The 25,802-nt window shown below is 33.4% G+C and overlaps 1 protein-coding gene across 10 annotated transcripts in view; it reads left to right on the forward strand.

Annotated features, from left to right (window-relative positions):
* MYO9A (myosin IXA) overlaps positions 1-25,802 on the forward strand; it is a 224,161-nt gene that overhangs the window by 79,327 nt on the left and 119,032 nt on the right. For all 10 annotated transcript variants that reach the window (XM_036217683.1, XM_036217679.1, XM_036217682.1 and 7 more), the window contains exons 11-14: positions 1,984-2,118; positions 7,965-8,086; positions 13,237-13,378; positions 17,192-17,387. In XM_036217683.1, coding sequence (XP_036073576.1) covers positions 1,984-2,118; positions 7,965-8,086; positions 13,237-13,378; positions 17,192-17,387 — 595 coding nt within the window. The remainder of the gene's footprint in view (positions 1-1,983; positions 2,119-7,964; positions 8,087-13,236; positions 13,379-17,191; positions 17,388-25,802) is intronic.

A 25,802-nucleotide genomic window follows, 5' to 3' on the forward strand; every position in this document is an offset into this window, starting at 1 on the left:
AATGTATACCATAAATTCTCTCATTAAAATGTATTATGTTTGTTTTATTGTTATAAATTAGCACGTAACAAATATTCTCTACACATTTCTCTAGGACAAAATTCTTAAAACAAATTGCTGGATTTAAGGATATATATGTTTAAAATTTTTGGTAGCTCCTGCTAAATTGCTTTTCATAAAATGACTACACTTCCACTAGCAGTATATGAAAGTGCCTCTTTTCCTACCCCTTTATTCACATTGGATATAGCAGTATTTTCACCTACTAATCTGATAAGGACTATCAGTTTTCAGTGATAGATTTCAGTTGAGTATCTTCTCATCTTTTCTCTATTTCTTTATATATTTTTGCTCTTTTTTTATGTTGTTCATTTTGTCTTTTCCCTATTCCTTTTTAGGAGTCATAGACATGGTGGAGACATAGTTTGATATATATTGCAAATATTTTCTCTTGGCTTAAAAGATTTGTGTATGTTTTGTTTTGGAGCTTATATGTTTTAAATTTTTGTGTACTTAATTCTGTCATTCTTTTCCTTTATTGTCCTGAGTTTTACTTATTAATTTTTCTTACATAGAAAGCCCTCTTCTAGCCCAAGATTATAAAATATTTATTTTTATACTTTTAGAATATAACTTTTTGTGTTTAGGCCTTTTTTCCAATTGTAATTTATTTTTAATATGGCAGATTTTAGATCTTTAAGTTTAATCATTTCAAATTCATTTTTATTTCACAATAACTTTTATAGAGTAGTCTACCTTTTCAGGCTGATTAGAAATGTCATCTTTATTACTTAATTATCTTAAATATAAAATTGCTCTTACAGGAACTTTTCATGCTTTGTGTAGTCCACAATTAGAATATTAATTTTTAATTGTAATCTAATTTACCAAATTAACTTATTTTTGAAGGTCATTATTTTCACTGTTTTTCATAAGGACTTAGAATTTAGTCAGCAGATTTAAACAAAATACTCTTAATAGAGACTTTAATAAAATCTTAGTATTATCTATCATTCATTATATCAGTTTTCCCAGTATCTCTTTTAGCACCAGTGGAGAAAAATTGTTTTCAGAAAAATTGTTAACCAAAATTGTCATACAACTGTATTTCACTAATGAAGTGGGATGGTGAGAAGAATGTTGGTTTGGATGTATTAGAACGTGGTATCAACCATTGTAAGAAGTTAGAACATAATTTCTAGAAGTAAAATTTCAAGAAATAGAAGAATAAGCATTTAAATACTATACTATACTAAATACTAATACTATATTAATACTATACTATTCCTTACCAAACAGCTAAAAGATTTAGGTATCAGTGATTTTAGGGAGCAGAAATCGAGGATGAAGAAGGGATTGTTGTTTTTTTGTTATAATCCTTTTAGAACTATTTAACATTACAAATTTTGTACAACTTTTTGATAAAAGTTTTAAAAATTTAACTTCTATAATAAACCACATATTCTGATATCCAACTTTATTCCTACTTAGTAGAAGGCCAATTAAACACATTCATTAGTTTGTTTCTTAAAGCATAATTCTATTGGGATATAGAAGTCAAAGTAGGAAAAATTACATGGTCTTCTTGGTATAAGGCATAGGCAGGAGTAACCTAGTTTTACTTAAGTAACCTTTTGACCTTCCCATGGCCTGTTATTTACATTCCTTGTCTCTTGGAGTTTAAGAATTTCTAAGATTGAGATAACAGGTCACTAACCCTGCTTTATACATTTCTGTAATCAATGTATTATATGTGTTAAACTTTTGGATTTTAAAAAATAATTAGGATAAAAAGTAAAAGATGAAGATAAAGAGAACTAAAATGCTTTTTATTTGTGGTATATTTTGGTTCAACATTGGTCCCCCAAAACTTCCTCTCCACTGCTGTAGCATTTTGAGCATTTTATTTCTTATATTGTGGATATTATTCATGAAATAAAATTGAGCATAATATTTAACCATACACTTTTTTCTATTTTACAGACTTTGTCCATTGGTGTTCTTGATATTTTTGGGTTTGAAGATTATGAAAATAACAGCTTTGAACAGTTCTGTATTAATTTCGCTAATGAACGTTTACAACACTACTTTAATCAGCATATCTTTAAATTGGAGCAAGTGAGTACCTGAATGCATGCATGTTTTTCCTCTGCTACTCCTTCACCACCCCCCACCTTTCCATACAAATACACATGAATTTTTTTGGATATTTAAGGTTTAATAGAATCTATCAATTATACCTTTTTCTTTCTTTTTCGTTTTTAAATAAACATAAATTTTTGACAAATTTTTGAGTTATGGTCATGATAAACATTTTAAGTCTTGTATTTCCGTGTAGATATTGTAGTCTTCATATTAGAATGTGCAAATGACATATCAGAGTTTTGAACTATGTTTGATAGGTTTTTATCTTTTTTTTTATTAGGTCCCAAGTAGATTCAATAATATGTGCTTGTTTGAGTGAACCTTAAAATGGAAAATGGATGGATTGTTTTGGGTTTCTGTTAGTGTTGTTGATTTTTAATTGCTAATATGGGCTTGGTCACTGTGTATAATGCTAAGTGTGCCTATTTGATTGCTTTGGTTTCTTAGTTCCAGAATGGGATAGAGGAGCTTATTAATAAAATCTCAGATCAATTCAGAGTATGTATACCATGAAACAGGATAGCGTGGAGAGACCAAAATAACTAGATATTTCTTGGGAGAGGCTCAAATTATTTTAGTGTAGGAAGAGTGAGCCATTAGTTTCCTTGAGAATTCTTAGGTTAAATGCAGGCCCAAGAAAATATGAGGGCTTTCTCCAAGCCAAGTTTGAAGTCAGTAACAAGTTGAGATCGTAGCCTAGTATTTTAGTTTGTGGATGAGGACATAAGCAGAAGCAGGATTCACATTCGATTCAAGGGAAATGATGAAGAAGTGAAGACCACGAGAGGTCTACAAAACAGGAAAAAAAAGATCTTTCCTATCATTGGGGCTTGTTGCCCTCTGTCCTAGCTTGAAGTACCTAACCTCTATTTTTCCTAAGGGGTTGTAAGGATTGATTTACAGTAGAACAAGCAGCATTGTATCTGGCCATCTTGATGAATGCTTAAAGTTTTTAACACATAACCTTTTAGCTAGACTCTTGGACAGAGCTGTTTAAAGATAGTATCATTTATTAATTAGCTAACATTATGTAGTACCTACTATTTATTAGACAGGTACTATTATTTTTATTCTAGTTTTACAGATGATACCTAAAGCCAGTATTCAGATCTTAACACTCTGGTTCCATAATTCTTGCTTTTAACCAAAAGCTGAGCTGGGATTGGCCTCCTAATATAGTCCAGTGTGCTTTTAACTAGATCATGCCTAATTAGTATTTTTATCTCTTGCAAATAGGTATATGTGTTACAGGGGCAGGAAAATACATTTTGTTGACTCTTTTCTGTATTTTACAAAGCAAAACATCGCTTTCTTTGTGGATCATTAAATAGAAGACTGGTTAAACTGCTTTTGAAGAAGAAATGTATTCTGTTATTGTGAATTGAAATTATTCGTAACTTTTGTAGAAGTCTATATTAGACATGAAGGAGCCACAAGAAATGCTTTACCTAAAAACGTCTATACAAGTAAAACCTTATAGTTTATGGACAGTGTGTTCAAAACTATGGGGGGGGGGAAGTGATTCTCATTGATTTGCTGTGCTGAATATCATAATTTGGGGACAATCTGGTGTAATTAGACTCTTAGACTCTAAGGCATATCTTTTTTTCTTTCAAGTCTCAGTATTCTTTTCTGTAATTTCTGGAAAGTTAAAAACTTTACACTCTTTGTCATACCATCTATTTTATTTTTCCTTTCTCTCCCTCATTGTTTTCTAAATCAAATGAATCTGCTGAGAATAATAGATTTAAGGCATTTTAAGTATTAAGTGTTTTATTTACTTGTATATCAGTGTTGCCTAATATGAGATGGGTACCCAGTGACTATTTGTTAAGTTCAGTTGAATACAAAATCAGGTAAGTAGATAAAACCTTTTGAAGAAGATATAGAAAGGTATCAAAGTTTCTTTGGGAGGAAACATCTTGAAAACCTTGATTACTGAAGTTTGCCTCTAAATTTTGTCCAAAAGTAGTACATAGGCACATAGGATGCAATAAATGCCACACAGGATGATGGGTGCTATAATCAGATATAAGGTAAAGTAGTGATGTAAAGGACGATGTTGATTAGAACTTTCCGAAAGGCTGCAAAGATTTCCCAGGGGGTGATTCTGGAATATAGTTTTGAATGGAAGATTGAACTCACCAATTGTCAATGGGGAAAAGGTATTTTAAAAAAAGTAACAATATTCTTAAAACTATAAGGCATAAAATGGCACAGCACTGTAATGAACTGAAAATAGTTTACTATAGTTAAAATATAGGACATAAGGATGCAGGCAGAAAGAAAGATAAGTTTGATGAAATAGCATAGGGTCAGATAGTTGTGGGTCTTCTATCTTATGCAGAGATTAGAAATTTTCTTTTAGAGGAGGAGGAGGCATTTGAAATATATTTAACAGAGGATTTGAATTGGAACTGTGGAAGATGGACTGATGAGAGGTGAAATGGAGGGAAGGATAATGTCTATGAGCCAGTAGAAGTAGTGTGGGTGAGTGATTCTGAATCCTGAATCAAGGTTTTAATAGCGATAATGTGGAGTAAGGGACAGATAAAATGTTTCTGTGATTTGAAAATATATTTCCTGTTGTCATTTGTAATACTGCTGTCTTATTATTTCCTTTACTTGCTCAGAATTATCCTTCAGGTCATTAGGTTATAAGTAAAATGAATAATTGTGTTTCAGGTGCTTTTAGGCACTGAAGAGAGAAAATTTAGAGTGCAGGGATCTTATTTGAGGAGTTCATAATGTATTGAGTTTTTCTTTTGTCTGTCCCACTTATGGGGATGTCAGACTAGGAAATTTTGACCAAACTGGCCTTGAAGAACACTTGAAAAAACTGAACAAAACATATTTGAAGGTGTTGGAGTACCTTCAAATAAGTAAAGTTTTATAGGGCATAGATATGTAAGAAGAAAACCCAGGGAGATGAGCTCAGCGTTTGGGGACTGCTTTGTTCATAGAGACACTTTTCTATTCTATTAGAGGGATGCTAATTCTCTGCAGTAGTCAAGTTTGAGAATCTGTGAAGCTGAACAGGATTTTTCCCAAATTCAAGAGCAAGGGGCCACACCCTGGCAATCAATCTTCATGGGCTTTTAGGCTGAGACCCCAATTGTTAAAATGACTTTATAAGTAGATTTATCAAATAATATGACAAAAAACTTTCCAAAACTGACATATAAGAAATAGAATATATGAATCTGTAACTATTAAAGAATTGAATATATAATTAAAAATCTTTCCATAAAGAACATTGTAAACCAGGGTGGCTCCACTGGCAAATTCTACGAACATTGAAAGAAGAAACAGTATCAGTTTGACATAAATTCTTATGTGAAATAGGAAAAAAGGGACAATTCTCAACGCATGTTAGGGAGCCAGGATAATATTGATACTCAAAGCTGTCAAGGATATTAGAAATGGAAATTAAAGTCTACTTCACTCAGATTCAGAAATTTTAAGCAGATATTAGCAAACCAAATTCAGCAAGATATACGTCAGAACCAAGTGGAGTTCTTTCCTGGTGTCTTTTAATATCTAATCATCAGTTATTAAAAGAAAAAAGGAAAACAACCTTATGGCGCTCTCAGTAGAAGTATAAAAAGCATTTGATAAAGTTACATATCTATTCATGTTAAAAAAAAAAAACCTTAGCAAACTAGGTATAGAAGGGAACTTCCCGATAAAAGGTATTTGCAAAAAACTTATTGATAATATCATAGTTAATTGAAGCAGACTGAACGTTTTCCTCCTCAGATTGAGAAGAGTATAAGGCTTGTGACGATATCCAAATAGCAGTGAACATAGAAAAGATTTTTTACTTATTAGTCATCAGGTAAATTCAAATTAAAACCACAGTGATATATCCCTAGGCATACACCGGAATGACTAAAATGAAAAAGACTAAAATAATACAAGTGTTAGAGAGAAATTGCGCATAGGAAAGTCCCATACTCTGGTGGTGGGTGCATAAATTGGTAAAACCACTTTAGAAAGTTATTTGGCAGTATCTGCTCAGGTTATACATATGTAATTTATAAGCCTGTGTTTTCACTCTCAAAATGTATATAAGTGCACACCAGAAGTTTTATACAGAAATGTTCATAATGGTATCATTTTTAGTGACCAAAAATTGAGGAAAACTGTAATATGTATCAGTAGTACAAGGGTGAATAAATTGTATGTAACTACGGTATTGATACTCAAAGTTTTCTTCTTCCCGTACTCCAACTGATAGCATCAGCATCACTGAGGAGCTTGTTAGAAATAGTTATTAGACCTCACCCTATACTTGGTTATTCAGAAATTCTGGGCGTGGGGCCAGAAGTCTGTGTTTTAACAAGCCCTCCGTGTGATTGATTCTGTTGAACATTAAAGTTTGATAACTAATACTCTAGAAGATTTTGGCATACTTTTTCTTTAAAGGACCAGCTAAATAAGTCTTGGGTTTTTTGGGCCAGATGGTCTCCACTCTGCTGTTATATTGAGAAGACAGCCATAGATAATGCATAAATGAGCAAATGTGGTGTTCCGCATCCTCTGCCCTACAGCAGTTAATGAACCCTACAACTTGAACATGTTTCTGAAATGTAACGTCGAGTTTAAAGAAAGGCCAGACAAAAACAATATGTGCTGTGTGATTCTATTTAATAACTTTTTTAATAGGTGAATCTTGTCAATGGTATCAAAAATTAGGATAATAGTTAACTTCGGGCATTAGCGTCTGAACTGTCACTGGGAAGTGGGGATAAAGAAGGATTTTGGAGTGCTTGTAATGTCTATAAAAATCCGTATGCTTGTAATATCTAGTACACTTGTTACCCATGCAATGAAGAAAAAGAAACAGGTAAAAAAAGAACTTAGCACCACTTCAAGTTGAACTTTATATAGCAATTACTTACTTGTGAAATTCTTAATTGAAAGGAATAAGCATTTACCTTTCCCAATTAAAATAACTGTAGTTTATATTAGGGTTGATTTTCTTTTCAGGATGATGATAATACAGAAAAAATGATAAAATTACAAAATTACTGTTTTGCAAAACTACCATATTTGCAGAGTAGTGTGCAAGTGTTACTAGTGAATACTTAAACTATCAGGTGAACAGGATATTTACTTGGTGCCTTAAATATTACTGTAGTGTAGAAACATCTTTAGATTCTCATGGGCATTTTTTTTGTGAAAAACAGTCAAAGTAAAAACATCACAGGGATGAATAAAAGAATGTTTCCCAGTACAGAGAAATAATAAAGAATAATGGCAGCTTCATTAAGAGGCTTCTGAATAGTTGCTCAAGGCCTGAGCTTTGTGTTTGAATCCTGGAATTTGAAACCTTAAAAAAAAATTCTAAGACTTTTATTTCGCTTAAATTGTGTATGAATTACATCTGATTAGTATCAGTGATAACCGGAGGTGATGGTTTTCCACTTTCCCTGGACATCGTTTTATTAAATTTATTATTGATGATGCAATAAATACTTGGTATTTTTTGATGAATTAGAGTCATGTGGGAGAAATTAGACTTCTTCATTTTATATTTTTCCTTAGCGCAGTTATCAGATAATGTGGCTAGAACAAATCCAGTCCTAAATTTTTATCTGAGTGGTATCACAAATAGGATTCTCACCAAAAGTTTGGTTCCATGTACTTTTTAAAGAAAACAGACATGCACAGATCAAGATTTTCTACAACTGAAATTAAACATTCTTCCATTGTGTAGACTAGTGATTTCAAAGAGAAAGATTGAGCCTATTCTTTTAAGCTTGGTAAAAATTTTTCAGTCTTTGATGAATAAATTGTTATTTGTTATTTCCTAGGAGGAATATAGAACTGAAGGTATCACCTGGCACAATATAGATTATATTGATAATACTTGTTGCATAAATCTTATTAGCAAAAAGCCAACAGGACTGCTCCATCTTTTAGATGAAGAAAGCAAGTGAGTATGATTCTTTTCAATTTTGTTTATGGCTATTTGGACCTTTCCTGTCTCTTAAGTTCTAAGCTTTCTTCTTACATTATCAAATAAAGAGCCAGAGTTTCCCTTGCATGCATTTTTCCGTGTGTTTGTGTGTTTCTAGGAAAATTGGATGGACTTCACTATTGAGCTAATTTTTTAAAAAGTTTTTTCAGGTTTTTTCAAGTTACTTTGACGTTCAGTTTGTTCACATTAATTAATTTTGTTGTGTGTTCCTGTCTTCTTGAATTGAGTTTTATATATGAGATGTGTTTGCTGTTTTCATGTTTAGCAGAAAAGGATATCATAATAGATTAGTGATTCTGCCACGGATGTGCAGGTGGTAAATGGCAACATATGCCAAGTATTTACTATTCCTTGTTAACACTGTTTAGTATACCATACTTATCTATAAGCTTCAGAAATAAAGCTTCATATAGCATCCTCCAGAGTGTTCTCAGTGCTTTATAAAGTATTATTTATAGTTAAATTATCCTAAGAGATGGCAAATCTAGAATTGGAGAAACTGAAGTGATGGAGAGTATGTAGGTTTTCTATGACTCTTTAGTAAAATATTTAGAAACTGGATTAGATCACCCGACTCCTAGCTTAATGTTATACCCATTAAATTAGAATATAAAATACTGGAGATTTACTATTTTAAATAGAATGTTCATATATCATGTTTGTATGAGACAGTCTAGCATTTATCACTATTCATTTTAAATGTTAAAGATGCCCACTTTTATTCTAAGATTATCCTGGTTTCTATGGTAAGTTATATGTCACCCTCTTAAATGCCATAAGCACACAGAATTACTATATAGAAATGTAGCGTTATACATATGGGAGAGTGCAAAATATATTGGAGACTGCTAACAGTTATATCTACCCACTCTGTTATTGTCTATTTACATTGATCTAATTGAATTAAAATGAAGATAACACAAATTTTAATTTTATAGCCTAAGTTGTGTATAAGTTTCTTGTTTTTACCTGTGTGCTCTGAAACACACATTATCTTAAATTGTAAAGTTAGTGTCTCTTCACTCTGCTGGCATGCCTCTAGTGTATTTTATTTTGGAAAACTTTATAGGTAGTTTTGATATTCAAGTGTTGAGAACCATTGTGGTCGATATTGAAATGATAAGTAGTTCTTTTTGTTTGAGGTTTTTTATGGTAACAAAAAGAACAAAAAAGTTTAAGCAGTTGGAGAAACAAGTCATGTAGGTAGTAAATGATGGACTTAAGATTCATACCCTCCAGGTATTTCTGACTCAATTGGCTTGTGCTTTAATACCGCTTCCCAATAATATTTTGGTTGTAGTGTTGCGGGATTCACGAACAGATGGGACAATGAGGCTTTAAGCAGAAAGCAGCGTTTATTGATGCGGGCACTGGCTCAGCGGATTCTTATCCAAAGACTGAGCCCTGATTGTAACATGGTGGGCAGTATTATACAGTCTTGTACTTATTCATTCCTACACAGCTATAGATATTCCATATAAGGAAGGAGAACATAAGGAGAACAGTGATTGGCTGCCAAATTGTAAGGAAACCGGTTTAATCTGTTTAAGCGGGTTTTCTGACTGCCAAGTCAGCTGGAGAGTCTTGGGAAGGGTGGGGGTGTGCATTTAGGAACTAACTTGTTTGAGCAGGAAATGGTCTGACAGGGTCAGCTTGCCCCAGTAGTTAGGATTTCAGGATTGTATCCCATCTCTATTAACTATCTTTAGCAAATCTCTTAATATCCTTGGTCCTCAGTCTTCTGGCATGCAAAAAGGAATTGATGATGACAAATGATAATATATCTGCTATATATCTTAAGGTGATTGTGAACAGCCATTGAGATAGAACAAACATGTAGAACAAAGAGATCTTGTCTGGCCTGTCATTCTTTAAGCAAGATTTCATTGAGTGCACACCTTATTATACAAAGACTGTGTTTCCCTGGACAGTTGCTACGTCATATCTGTATACATATTGCCCAATGAAGACGATGTCGCCTCTTTGCTATTACTCACAGAAGCTTGTGGGGTTAAGGTACCTGGCCAGAAGTTACAGGCAGATAGATTTTGACTCAGTATAAGGAAGAACTTTCAAATTATTATAGCTGATTAGCAACTGCTTCATAAAGTAATAAAATTTCCCATTAAAGTAATAATTTTCATCATCTGTCAGGGTATTATTGTAGGTAGGAGACTGGACTGAATAACCTTGATAATCATCCCTTTAATTATACTTCTATATTTATGCCTCCATAAACATTTTTAACAATCCTCACTTTATGAGTTCGTTCTGTTGTTATTGCTTCTCTTATAAATGGACCACCTTTGTCTCTATGCTTTAACATTGATGCAGGATGGCAAATTTCCCCAAGGGATGGGGAGACCTGTACCAAGAGGAGGGTCCTTTGGCAGAGAGTGAAGAAAGAATTCAACACACATGCCAAAGTTAGAGTCAAAGGAAAGTTTATTAGAAAAGAGGGTAACACTGCAGAGACTGTGGTCTCCGCTCAGAGACAGAGAGTGAGAGGGACAAGAGAGGCTTGGAAAGATGTGATGGGAGGAGGGGAGGTGTGAGTGTTCAGGGAATTCACTTTATATATCATTCTTTAGTTCCTGTGAATTATTGTTTAAAAGACTTCCGTTAACCCACTTCCTTTGATATGGACATACAATGAAGAAGGGGAAGGGTATGTAACAAAGGAAAGAAGAATATAGAGAGTGAAAGTCCTGCTGGAAGTTCCCAGCCTTTAATCCATAGGTTCCCCATGGTTTAGCTATAGGGAATTACTCTTGGTACCTGCTTCCCCTTCACAGGTGTGGAGAATGGATTGTTAGTAATCCAGCAGAACTCTTCCTTTGTTCTGAAGGTGTCCTCCTGGCCTGGCTGCAGGGCTGATCAGCATATTGCAGTCTCTGATTGTGGCTTGATTAACATTTTAATTTTCTTGCCTCTTTCCTACATTAATATCCTAGAAGATGCAAAACATGAAATATTTTCCCTCTGCCATCTACCTTTAAAGTAGGGTTGGAAATAAATTAGTCACATTTAAGAAGAGCTATTTGGGAAATCATTTAGACTGAATTTTTTTCTCTAAAAATATTTTGTCATATAGGGAATATGTAACATGAAATAAATCCTCAACTGTGTTCCTTCATTCAGTGTGTTATTGTAGTACTTTAGCTGCATGGGTTTGAAGTCAGAAGTCTTGTTTAATCTTGTCTCTGTATCTATAGGCTGTTTGACCTTGGGCAAGTTATTTAAGCTAGGTTATAAAGGATGCAGTGTGGAATTTAAAAAGGAGGAATAGTATAAGCAAAGTTAGGTATAATTAGGATGTTAGGAGTGTCCTCAGCCTTTCCTATAGTACTCAAAGTGCGATCTACTGACAGCAGCCCTGGCAGTACCTTGAAGCTTGTTAGAAACACAGAATCTCAGACTTTTACCCCAGACTTCTTGAAACAGAATCTGCACCTAAGAAACTGAAGTTAAGATCAGAGCATTCATTCAGAACAGCATTTTGTGTGTCTTGCCTGCTCTTAACAATTGCCTGAGGAACTTGTAAATAGTAGGATGTGTCGTCACTTAGCTTCAATTCTGTAGAATCACAGGAGGTGGAGTCCAGCCTTTGACATTTTGAAAACTCCAGAAGTACTTCCTGTATGCATAGAAATAGTAATCTAAGGATTCTGTTTTTGTGCTTTGGTGATCCATAAATTTTCCTGAGTAGGTGAGGCACATAATGGTGAAAGCATTATTATAGGAAAATTCATTTTGAGTCTTGATTTGGTAACTTGAAACAAGATTAGAATCACTAAAACTGTTACTGAGGTTGTTGCTGTACTCTCTGAAGTTGCGAGTGTAATCCATTCTAGAATGAAGTTATAGAGTTCTGAAGTGGAAAGGAAGAACTAGATATAGATAGATGCTGGAGATATTTTGAGGAAGGGATAGTATTTGAATGCAAAGGCAGGCCTAGGAAAATGGCAGCGTTGGCATCATAAAAAAGTAGGTAATGTTAATTTCCTAGAGGATGCCAGCTATTGTTACATGTTTTTACCAGTGTTACTTAATTCTCCTAGCACTGTGATACCTCATTGTACTCATTTTATGGATTAGGAGACCAATTCTTAAAGAAGATTACCTAGCCCAAGGTCATAGATGGAACTGGTAACCTAAACTATGACTATGACTATCTGATACTAAAAGCTATTTTCCTTCTTGATTCCAATACATCCTATATAATTAACCATTTTTGTTATAATTTTGAAATCATTTTTCACATTAGATCTCGTATTTAGCATCTTTACAAAGTTATGTAACAATATATCTCATTTCAGCTACCGTTAGATGAAAATATTCTTTGAAAAATACTTTCTTTCTCCTTTCTCTGTCAGTGTTATTTCCTGTTTGAAACTCCTATCCAACCTTTAACATCTAGCTCATAATTGCCTCCTATATCCTGTGTGAACCTTTCCATTATTCCCAATGACTAGTAATTTTTTTCTCTTCTGAACTATTATGTTTCTATATTTTCTGATATGTAATTACTTTGTAATAAATATTGTTTGAGTGATTCCTGGATATGAAATGCTGATCAGTGAGTACAGTCCTATTGATATGTATTTGAAATAATAATAGATGTAATATAAAAATATGTAGTCACTGGTATGGGTGAGATAATTACTATTTAATTTTTACATGAAGAAACAGGAAAACAAAAAATGGATTTAAAAGACCTATCCAAATTGAGAGATCATTCCCCTTTTGGAAGTTCTTGGCCCTAAACAATGTATTATTTGGTTTTAATTATCCTGTGGATTTTATAGTAGTGTAGCACAATGCAACCTAAGCTAAATACCTAAAGACCTTAGTTAATGTCTCAGTTTTACTTTCAAAGTGTGAGTTTATGCAAATCATAACTTTTGATCCCTCATCTATAAAATAGGAACACCGATTGTTCTATTAACTTTTTAGCTTGTTAGGAGAATCGGATAATATAATATGTGAAAGTTCTGAAATTTGCTAAGTGTATTAGATGGCAATGTAATTATAATGTGTTTTTTAAAAAAAGACTATTAACTTCTACATCTTTCTTTAGTGTTTTTGTTTTTGTTTTAATTCAGCTTTCCACAGGCTACAAATCAAACATTGTTAGACAAATTTAAGCATCAGCATGAAGAGAATTCCTATATTGAATTTCCAGCTGTGATGGAGCCTGCTTTCATCATAAAGCATTATGCTGGGAAAGTAAAATATGGGGTGAAGGTCAGTAAATTTTTCATTGAATATGCCTTTAGGATAGAGGTATGTTCTTAACTATACCACCATCCTTGTCATGCTACTCTCCTTGTAGTTTGTTGAGGCTCTTGATCAGTAACAGTTGGAGACATTTTATAAGGATACCACTAAAATTCAGATTCTACCTTATAATGTATATATATTACTGTCTTAGGTGATGTTTCTGTTGATTTCCTCCTACATTCCAGTATGTTTTTTAGGTCTGAAAGGATCACATTCGTATGTCTTTAAATCCACTAGTTCATTTAGGTAGTTTGTTGAATTTTTCTCTTCTCTGCAACTGTGAGGCCTGACAGAAGCTTCATGTCTTGATGCACTATTAGGTGTTTGTAAGCTTACAATGAATATATTAAAACACTTTTAACTACCACAGAAGGGAATCTTCATAATTTAGTCTATTTCTTGTTTGTAATTGGTGAACTGTTACCTTTCAACCGCTTGATGTTTAAGCCATGTAAGACAATTTTCCAGGCACTTTCCCAGCGATAATATGGAGACTAGTAGAACATTATGTTTTCTCCTGGGTCTTCTGGTGAGAATCAAAATTAAGATCACTCACTTATTCATTCATTCATTCACTTATTCAGGAAGTGTTTATTAAATACAGAGCATGTGTCAGAACCTGTGCTTGGTGTTTGGAATGTCCCAGTGATAAAATAGATATGTTCCTTGCTCTATATAGACATTTGTGTACATATACATATACATGTATACATACATGTGCATGTATATGTGTATTAGTGTATAGCATAGATAAATGGGGCTATGTGCTATAAATAAATGAATGGGTTCTATTGGAGAAACTAATGAAATACTGGATTTTGAATTTGTAGATCCATGAACACCTTTCTGGGAAATTCAAATTTTGACAAATGACCTGAAGTAAATGAAGTAAATGATGAATATTTTAGGCCATGACATGGGAAAGGACTTAATATACTAAAATAATTGAAAACAGGCCAATGTGAATTAGATTATAGTGAATAATGGACTTAGTGGCATAAAATTAATTTGGAGAGTGGACAGCACGTTATTTCCTCAGAGCTTCTAGAGCAAGTTAAAGAAACTTGGTTTTGTTGAAATTATTATGGAAAGCTTTGAAATGATTTTAAAGCTGAGGATGTAATTTGTGTTTTTAAAATATTGCTTTGATTACTTTGAGAAGAAGGAATAGTAGAGGATGGGAATGGAAGCTAAGAGATCAAAATTAGGTAACTTTTTAAAATAGTGAAGGTGAAATGTTAGGTAAACTGCATCATGGGGTAGCAGTGGAACTGGAAGAGAACTAGACGATCATGAAATACATTTTGGAGGTGTAATTATTAGATCTTAATGATGGATTCTGGGAAGTGACTTCTGATTAGCTTATGAGTGAACTTGAGGTACTGTTTTTTTTCAGGTAAAAAGATGGGAAGGAACAGATTTTAGAACAAACATTAAGAATAGCTGAGAGTAAGATGGTTGTTACCAGGGGCTAGGATGTGGGCAGATTGAAGAGATGTTGGGCAAAGGGTTCAGACTTGCAGTTAGAAGATAATAAATTCTAGAGAATTTAATACACAGCTTTGTGATTATAGTTAACATTGTGATTGTGACATAGTCTTCAAAGTTGTTAAGAGAATAGATCTTAAATGTTCTCACCACAAAAAAGTAGTGATAATTATATGACTTGGTGAAGATGTTAGTTAATACTACTACAGTGGTAGTCATGTTGCAACACATAAATGTATCTAATCAACTTGTTGTATACCTCATACAATGTTTTATGCCAGTTATACCTTAATTAAGATTTTTAATGTAGTTTAAAACAAAAAAGCTTGAGCTATAAAATCATATAATGAGATATGTAAAGCATAAAAATCTAAAGTGTATGAAATTTTCTTATGCCCCTTCCCAGCTCATTCTCCTCAACTCAGAGGTAACTACTATCTTAATTTTTTTGTCTTTAGTTTTACTTATTATTAACCTTCAGATAAATAGAAGCATACAGTATATATACTTGTGTCTGTGATTATTCATCCGTATTATCGCATAGGTTGAAAGTAAAAGCACATCCACCTTGCTATCTGTACCTCTTCATTTACTTGTGAATGAAATGTGGTTTATAATTTATTCTTTAATTGAGTAATTGATAGGGTTGAATTAATTATATATAGTGCCTAATTTAGTGCCTGATATCTTGTCTGCCCTTGGTAGATATTAGTGGTAGTGGTGATTTATATTTGAAAATTCTTAGTCTAACTAACTTTTATAGTATATACTTTTAAAAGAAAAGCTATTTAGGGACAAGCCAAAGACCAAGACTTCTGGCTCATTTCCCCTTTTATCCTGTTCTCAGGTGAACAAAGAAAAATTAGGAAGGGAAAGCCCTAAAGGTAATAGGATGAGTACAAATGCCTTGTAGATGTGAGAGTAAATGACATATTAGTCATGCCCCTCATAGACTCTAAAGGAGAGATATTTTATAAAGCTGCACCAACTTGGAGTAATTTACTCACCAAGTTTTAGTCCTTCCACCTGGGTGTGGTTATAGTCAGATGCCTAGATTATCCATAACAGTCTGTGACCTTCCAGGGGATAAGCTTCTTGCCCTCCCTATCTTTCTGTGGGGTATTTTTACCTATTTTTTTTTGTGTGCGTATGTGCTGTATCCCCTCCCACACCCACGCTTTGGCAGGGTTTTTTACTGTGTATTTATGGTCCTTAAGTAATCTTAATCAGCTTTAAAAAAAATCTATATGCTGATGATATGCAGATGTATTTTCTGAAATATCTGTAGGACTGTACACACATAAAACTATCTGTCTAATTGATGTTTGTATGCAGATTTAGTATAGTGGTTATGAGTGGTTGTGTTTGAACCTCTGTTCTTCCACTTTTTATGTGATAGGGGCCAAGTTAACCTCTCTGTGACTCAGTTTCCTATCTATAAAATAGGAATAATAATATGTCCTTCAAGGGATTGTTGAAATGAGCTTAAATGAAACAGTACATGTAAAATGCTTAGAAGAGTACCAACACACATAGTGACCTCTTAATAAATTACTTTCTATTTATCATATCCTCACCATCTCAAGTTAACTTGCACAGAACTGATCTCTCGGTCCCCATTTCCTATTTCGAAACCTCTTTTTTGTAGTCTTCTCCATATCAGTATAAGTCACTGTTAGCTGTTATCTGGAATATTGTAATAGCTGGTCTCCCTTTTTCTATTTTTTTGTACGTTTCATTCCCTTTACAGCAACCATTGGTGTTTAGAAAACACCAGTTAGCTCATGTCATTCCCTTCCAGTGACTTTCCTTTATACTCGTATAAAATCCAAACTCACAACTCAGGCTTATATAGTCTGCATAGCCTATTTGTCTAATCTTTTACCATACTCACCCTTGCCCAGAATGCTCCAGCCCCTATTCTTACTGCTTTTCTCCTAAATTGTCCAATAGGTAGTAGGTGTTCCTTTTGCTTGGAATGCTGTTCCTGACCTTAAGTTTAGCTCCTTTTTTTATTCAACTCTTTTGTCATTTTATGTGAGACTCTTCCTGACCAGTGTTTCATAAGTTGCAAAAAAATTGTGTAATATTCTAAGTTTAAAGTAGTGTAGAATCTAATAGTTTTAGTGTTGGATGGAACTTTATAGAAGATATCTGGTCCACTTAGCTACCTAGTACAGAAATGACTTTTATAGTTCTTATTCAACTGCTACCATTCAAAGATGTTACCTGTTGTCTTCTTGCTTTAATAATTTTTTCAAAAATAACACTGCTACTTTTTTCATGTAGGATTTCCGGGAAAAAAATACAGATCATATGCGCCCTGACATTGTAGCTCTTCTGAGAAGTAGCAAAAATGCATTTATCTCTGGGATGATTGGAATTGATCCTGTAGCTGTTTTTCGATGGGCAGTTCTCCGAGCTTTTTTCAGAGCCGTGGTTGCGTTCAGGGAAGCTGGGAAAAGACATATTCAGAGAAAAACTGGTAAGCGGTAGTATTGGTATTTTGCAGTGCTTCATCTTTTAATTTTTTACCTCTCTAATGAGTAGAAACGTAATTTTATTCTGTTCTGTTTTCTTACCATACCCTAACATGTTTCAGATGTGATTTGTTGTAGTGAACGTTATCTGATCAAATTAAATAGATGCATGGTACGTGTGTATATATGTGTTTTTATTCATAAATACTTATGGCAATAATTCATGTAAAGTTCCTGGTATTTAGTATTCAGTAAGACATTGGCATGATTTTTAAGCAAAATGTGAAATATAATTTAATTATATAGAACTTAATATTGATACCTTTCTTTGTTTTCCTCTTATGCCATAGTTTTTACTAGACATGAAACATAATTTAATGTAGAAGTATAAATTAGTAGACAGAAAAATTAGGATGGAGATAGTATAGTTTAGTGGCGATAACCTGGCTTCAGTAATTAATCAGGTTTCATCTCTTCTCTTGACTGATTTGCAATCATTAGCAGTTTTTCTTAGAGTGTTAATACCACCTTCAAAATTTATAAAGTGTTCTTTTTTTTTCTCTTACCCTGAACCTCAGTTTATTGAATTTTACTTTGAAATTTAAAATGTTTATAGCAGTTTACTTTTTCTGCACCTCTCTGTTAAATCATAAAATGCTCCATTTCACATTCTTTGGGAGGGCATCTTCATAAGCACTTGTTACCTGATGAAATCACACTGTTTGCTTTAGATCTAACCTTAGACTAGTGAGGATTTTTCTAATATATATGTAGTTGTCTAAAATAAATTTCTGCCTAGCGAAGCTTCAGTAGAAGTGTACTGGGACACACCTATACTTTCAGGGCTCCCAGACTTACTTATATGACTTTTTGGCATGCACACTAGCAGTAAAACTTTAAATTCAGGTTTGATATGTTGCAAATGAATACATTTATTTGGGAGGTTGTATTTTTAAAATGAGAGGCAAAAACTAATTTAATTTTTGTTTTTCAGATTTTAATGTGTGCAAACTGTCCTTTACGGATAGGGAGAATTATAGTTTTTTTTTTTTTTTAATAAAATAAATATCTTAAACCTGCGTTGCTTTTACAATGTTATTTCTCAGAGGTATCTTTGCAAAAAAGCTTTAAGGAAAAGTTTATTTTTTAATTAAGCTATGTTCTTATTATGAATGATGAAAATTTAGAAATTGATAAGTATCCTGCTAAGATGTGACCAAGAGAAGAAACTTTTCTTCTATTTACTATTAAATATATCTTTTTCTGTAAAGATTATTCACATTGTATGTTCCTTTGGCATTTAAAATATCATTTATGGAAATTGGATATATGCTTATAATAATTTATACGAGATATGCAATGCTATTAATGATCAATATTCTGAGCTTGTATTATCTCTACTTTGATAATTTCTGGATTCTTCTTGTTTTCTTATTTAGTTTTACTTTCTGGCCCCCATAGAGCTTTTAAAAAGAATTTCATAAATTCTTTTTGAAAACTTTTATTATCGCAAAGTAAAGATAGCCCTGTAACTACCACCTAGGTTAAGAAAAAGAATATTACCAACATCCTAGAAGTCCCCCTTGGATGAACTGTGAAATTTTACCCTTTATCAAAGAGAAGAAAAACTGTAGTTTATTTGCAGTTTTAGGCAATGAGTGAGCAGATATTTTATAGGGAATAATTGTTTGTATTATAGTATATTAGTGTCAGTGCCTGTATTAAGCAAGCATTTTTGCTCCCTCCACACTACTCATCACCTACTATTTTCCGATAGGTTTAGGATAAAAAGATACCGTAAAGTTAGAAATTGTCGCATTGCAAAATGAAAACTACTAGAATAACTGAAAATGGATTAAGTAGTAGATTCATAACATTTATAATGACTATAAATAATATGCAAACATAGTGAAACCAGACTTAGAGTTTAAGCAGAAGCAGAATATACGGAAGGCAGAAGGCAACCAAGTTTAGATATTGAATGAGAATAAAGGGTCAAACATAATACTTCTAATGAAGAAAAAAGCTGTAGATCGCAGAAGTGCAGTATTACTTCTTTGTGAGTATCAGTGGACCCTTAGCTAATTGTCAACAAATATCCTTATGGTGCTTAAAAAAATTCTGGATTTTTATAAGGAATTCCCTGACATATTTTTTCTTCATTAAACCAACTGAGCATAAATGAGAAGATCAAATTAAAAACTTTTAACTGTTATTTTTTGTGGACTTCCAAATTAAAGGACACAATACTATTTTAAGTCCCTTAAATCAAAATTAATTCAGTTTATTCTTTTACAGAGTAAATTTGTTAAAATTGTGGAGTGTATATTTTGGTGATCAGGAAACCATAACATGTTCTTAGTGGCATCATATAAGTAAGCAGTCTGAATGAAACCACATGTTGGCCCTGCTGGGAGGTATAATGAGAAATGGTAATAGTTTGTCTTGTCAGCAGTGAGATATAGAGGAACAGATATTCCGGTGGTGTCATCTACCTTGGTTCTGATTTATTCCTCCTGAATAAGAAAGAGCCTGGATGAGAGCACATACAGGGAAGATGGTCACTTGACCCTGAATTATACAGTATGTAGATGTGAGTGCAGTAATGCTTTATTTACTTCTTTTGGAGTTACTTACCATCCATGTATAGACAAAGAGGAATTTTAATCATTCTAAAAAGACTAAATAGAGATGAGTTCAATTGTGGCATTGGGATAAGAAGCAAGAACAAGAGAGTTCAAAGTGTCATTCAGTTTCTTCATTTATTGGTAGAGAAGCTAAACCATTCATATAGTGTCTGCAGATAGAGAGCTTTAATGATTCCCACTTAACCTGTTCCTTTTCACCACCCCACTCAGTGGGCTATGTGACTCTAATGTGCTCCCCTTTGTTTCTGCAAGTGGGAGAAGGGTTTCAATGACCACATATTTTCAGAATTGACCTGGTACTGAAACTGATTTGGATTATCACCAAGGGTCTGGTATGTCTATATAGTACTCTGTCCACAATTCAACCCAATATTTAAGACAGTTAAGTGGATGTTAACAAACAGAACCCTTGTCATTATTTATAAGTCACTTCTGTACCAGGCACTATAGTGTGGTAGTTAAAGAGTAAGGATTTTACTTTGAATGGCAGTGAAATGATGGAGTAAGGACCTCTGAAAATTCTTTCCATAAAAGTGACAAAAACTCTTGCAAAAAGTGTTGGCATAACTAGGTCAGAACTCAGGAAATTCATCAAAGGCTTGCAGTAATTTGGGAAGTGTTCGTACAATGAAAAAAGGCTGAATATTGGTAAAGACAGTGTACTTTGTAGCATATTAATTCGCAATATTGGCATCCCTCCCTCCCTAGCTACACTGTAGCCTTGAAATCCATAGGTTCAAGCACAGTGAAAATCAGCAGTGTGATAGTCACTAGGGGGAGTAGAAGAGTATTGGAATTCCTTCAAAGCCCCATCCTCAGAGAATTTTCATTTTTCAGTCTATCAGGTGGTTCTCTGGAAGACCCCTCTTGCAAGGCTGCCTTAGTGCTTGCCCAGTGCTTAGTCTTTAACCTAGGGTTGATATCTAAAACAATCAAAAGGAATTGTTGAATATTAAAACTGCCTGATGCGGTAGGTAATAGTTGAGGCAAAAGCTGACCAAAGTGCATAAAAGGAAAAGCTAGAGAATGAAGTATCCATAATGGCCTTGAAAAGTTCCCACCTGTTTATGGGAATCTAGATGACCATGCATAAGGGTGTGTACATGCCCAGGGCTATGGACATATTCACTCAGGAAAGACCTAAGAAGATAATGATTGATCATCTCTGGATAACCTTCAGTTACTTGGTAAGCAGGAGGTGAAAGACAATGCAGAATTGTAAACTGCCTGCTTACTGAGTGTTGAAGGTGTGTCCCAACACATACACAGTGACACTTTGACAAAGAATGGGAGATTTATTGGTTTCAGGAATATTCATATATCCATCCACAATGGATGGATATATGACCACTAAGCTAACTGAGCAGAGATTTCTATGGTCACATGCGGGAAAGAATACAAACTTTACAAAATTGGTTTAGGAAGTCCTAAACAAACAGCAGCAACTACAAGAAACAGGAACAACAACATATCTGGGGAGAAAAGAGAATCTGATTTCCAGAGTTGCCATACTCACACAGGAAAAAAGAATCAATAGAAACTGTCCCTGAGGAAAGCCAGACATGAACTTAGTACAGTCATCAAGCTATTTTAAATAAGTTCAGAGACCTAAGGCAACCATATCTAAAGACCTAAAGGAAACTATGAGAACAATGTCTCACCAAATAGAGAGTGTTAATTTACATCTAAATTTTGAAGTGGGGAATAAATACAATGACTGACATGAAAAATTCACTAGAATTCAGCCCCACATTTGAATAGGCAGAAGTCAGAATCGGTGAACTTGAATACAGATCAGTTGATTATCAGATCTAAGAAACAAACAAAAAGAATGCAGAAAAATGAACAGAACTTCTAGACCTGTGGGAGATCAATAATAAAGCATACTGACTTCAGGGAGTCCAGAAGGAAAGGAGAAAAATGGGCAGCAAGGATATTTATTTTAAGAAATAGTGACAAAAAAAAAAAAAAAAAAGAAAGAAAAAGAAAAAGAACGAAAAGAAAAAAAAGGAAATAATGGCCCAGACTTGTCATATTTGATGAGAAAATTAATATACAAATCCAAGAAGCTCAAAAATCTCTACAGACTGAGAAGCTCCACAAACTGCCAGAAGGGCGAATTCAAAGAGATTCAGATTTACATATGTCATAATTAAACTGTTCAAAGATAGAGAGTATTAAAAGCTCTCCACAAAGCAAAGCCAAGGGACAGTGATTTCACCGATGAATTTTATCAGCTCCTTAAAGAAGAATTCATACCAGGTTTTTTTTTTATAAACTCATCCAAAAAAAAAAAAAATGAAATATGAGGGAATACTTTCATTCTTATTCTGTGGAGCCAGTATTGCCTGGATACCAAACAAGAAATCACAAAAATGAAAACCACAAACCAAAAATCCTAGCATAATGAATCCAGCAATACGTAAAAAGTGTCATGTGTTATACACCATGACATGATGGAATTTACCCATGAATGCAAGGTTGTTTTAACTTACAAAAGTCAAATCAATGTAGTAGACCACATTAACAGAATAAAAGACAGAAATCACACCATTACCTCAGTAGATACAGAGAAAGCACTTAACAAAAGCCAACACATTTTCGTACTTTTCATTATTAAAAACATTGAACAAAGAAGGAATAGAAGGGGACTTCTTCAGCCTAATAGGGTGATCTATGTTAAACTCAAAGCTTTACATCGAACTTGATGGTGGAGTAAGTACTTTTCTCCTGAGATCAGAAACAAGACAAAGACGTTTGCTCTCACTGCTTCTATTCAACATTGTCTTGGAGGTGCTGATTAGTTAGGCAGGAAAAAGAAATAAAAGAATTCAGATAGGAAAAGGAAGAAACCATTTTGTTCGCAGATGACATATTGTGTATAGAATACTCTTAGGAATCCACCAAAAAACAGAGCTAATAAATGAGGCCATCAGGGTTGTAGCACACAGAATCAATGTGGAAAATAGTCGTACTTAGCATGCTAGCAGTGAACAACCTGAAAATGAAATTAAGTTGGTGCTCCAATTACAAGAGCACAAATAAGTATAAAATCTTTAAAAAAAAATTTAACTAAAGAATTGTAATACATTTTAAGTTGAAAAACTTAAAAGAATACCTAAATAAATGGAAAGATTCTATTTTCGTGCATTGGAAGGCTTAAATTAATATAGGTAAGATGGCAATACTTCATTGTCATAACAGCTGCCTGTGTGCAGAAATTGACAAGTTAATCCTAAAATTGATATGTAAAGAATCCAGAAATATAGGAAGAACAAAATTGGAAGACTCACATTTCCTAATTTGGATAAGTCAGTAATTCTTCAACATGACACCTAAAGCATAAGCAACCAGAGTAAAAATGGATAAATTAACTTCATCAAAATTAAAAACTTTTGTGCCTCAAAGAACACTATTAAGAAAGTGAGATGACAATCCACAAATGATAGAAAGGATTTGTAAATCATATATCTGATAACTGATATCTAGAATATATACAGAATTCTTACAATTCAGTAATAAACTAATAACCCAATTAAAAAGGATCTTAAAAGACATTTTTCCAAAGAAGATTTGCAGATAGTCAGTAAACATGCAAAGATGCTTGACATCATCTGTTATTAGAGAAATACAAATTTAAACCATGGTGGGATACCACTTCACATCTAATAGGATGGCTACAATAAAAAAGACAAGTAATAACAAATGTTGGTAAGGATGTGTTGAATTTGGAAACTTGATATGTTACTGCTGGAAATGTAAAATGATGTAGCCACTTTGTAAAACAGCCTCATAGTTAGAATTTACCTAGCACTTCTACTCTTAGGTAGATACTCAAAAAAATATAAAACACGTTCAAACAAAAACTTACACACGATGTTCTTAGCAACATTATTCATAATAGCCAAAGGGTGGCAATAACTCAAATTCCTATTAAGTGGTGAACGAATAAACAAAATGTGTTATGTACATACAATGAAATGTTATTCTGCCTTATAAAGGAATGAAACATTAGCACTTGTTATAACATGGATGAACCTTGAAAGCATTTTGCTAAATGAAAGAAGTCAGCCACAAAAAAACACAAATTTTATGATTCCATTTGTGTGAATGGCAAGACATGATATATTCCTACTGTGTGACATTATTCAGCATAAAAAGGAACTAACTACTGATACTTGTAATGAACGAGTCACAAAAAATAAATTGAGCAAAAAAGCCAGACATGAAAGAAAACATACTGTATTATTTCATTTAGTTTAAGACTAGGCAAAGTAATATACAGTATAGTGATACAGTATCATAACTTGATTGCCTCTAGGTGAGGTGAGGGTGGTATTGACTGGAAGAGGGTAAAATAAATTGCTGAAATGATATGTTCTGTATCTTGATGGAGTATTATGTGGTTGTAAACATTTGTTTAAACCATCAAACTGTATACTAGAGATGGTTGGATTTTACCTTGTGTGAAATATACCTTTAAAAAATGGCCCAAGGCCCGGTAGCTGGCATTATAGAAATTGTTATAGGATTAGAGACATGGCTTCAGGTCTGAATGATACAGCGAAGCTGGGATTAAGCCTCTGTTATGTGGTCAGAAACTTCAAAGAGTTTAAGTCACTGAAAGGATAATTGCAAAATTCTTTCCTTTGGCCTTGCCAAGAACCTTAGCAATATGTGTTAGGCCTTAGGTAAGGTTTTCTAAAAAGTTACTAAACAAGTTACGTCTAAAATAAAATCAGTGTCCCACATCTTCACTATGCATGGGTATAGGGTCTGAATTTATGTTGTGTGTTTTGTGCATCTTCTCAAGATAAGAAATTATTAAACCTAGACCAGGAACTAGCATAAGCAAGCATTATATAAATCTCTTTTAAAAATATTCCTTAGAAAATAACCGCTGCTGAAAATGTACTTAAAAACCATCTTAGGAGATCAAAGCACTTAACAGGGAGTTGGTACACATAGTAAACAAAAGGAATATCATTTTAAGGTTTGGAAATACTGTTTTATATAGTCTGTAAAATAGTGTTTAAAATAGAAGGCATAGAAGGCAGAATGAAAGAACAAATGAAATTTAAAAAAAAAAACAAAACTAAGGCATAATGGTGAGACACAAAACAGCCACAGATCAAAATTACTCATATCCAAATGGCATTGCCACAATTTATTTCATAAAATAGAAAATAGAGTACAGCGGCTGTGGTAATGTTGAGTGATTTCTTAAAACTAGGTAATAATTTAGTGTATTCAATATCCTGAACTTTTTAAACACTTACAAAACACTTTAATAACACAATCATACTTCTGACTAGTAAGTTATTAAGCTAGTTATTGAGGGGCCTGAAAGTCTGATGATAACTCTTTAAAATTACAATGTAGATGGGAGTATGAGTAGAACTCACCAGGTATTTTTCCCCCTCAAATAGTTCTCCTCAACTGCTATCTCTCCCTCTTCTTCCAGCTAAGTAAGTATAGGCTAGTTTGAGTCTAAGTATTCATTCTCTAAGCAGCCTATCTTAGGGGGGGAATTATTGATAATAATGGGAATAGCATATTTTTTACTGAGGTATCTTTTGACTAAGACATGAAAAGTAACTTGTAAATAGTTATTTGATTTTAGAACATTTAACATTTGTAGTTATGGGCTCTCCATATCGGCTAAATGAGATAATTTTATTAGCTTACATTTTTATTATTGGATAATGAAAATGATTTCAAATTCATTTTATTTTAAAAAGGATGCTATTTATGTTTATATTATTATCTAAT

This window comes from Rousettus aegyptiacus, unplaced genomic scaffold (assembly GCF_014176215.1).
Source record: "Rousettus aegyptiacus isolate mRouAeg1 unplaced genomic scaffold, mRouAeg1.p scaffold_m13_p_3, whole genome shotgun sequence".
Classification (NCBI taxonomy): domain Eukaryota; kingdom Metazoa; phylum Chordata; class Mammalia; order Chiroptera; family Pteropodidae; genus Rousettus; species Rousettus aegyptiacus.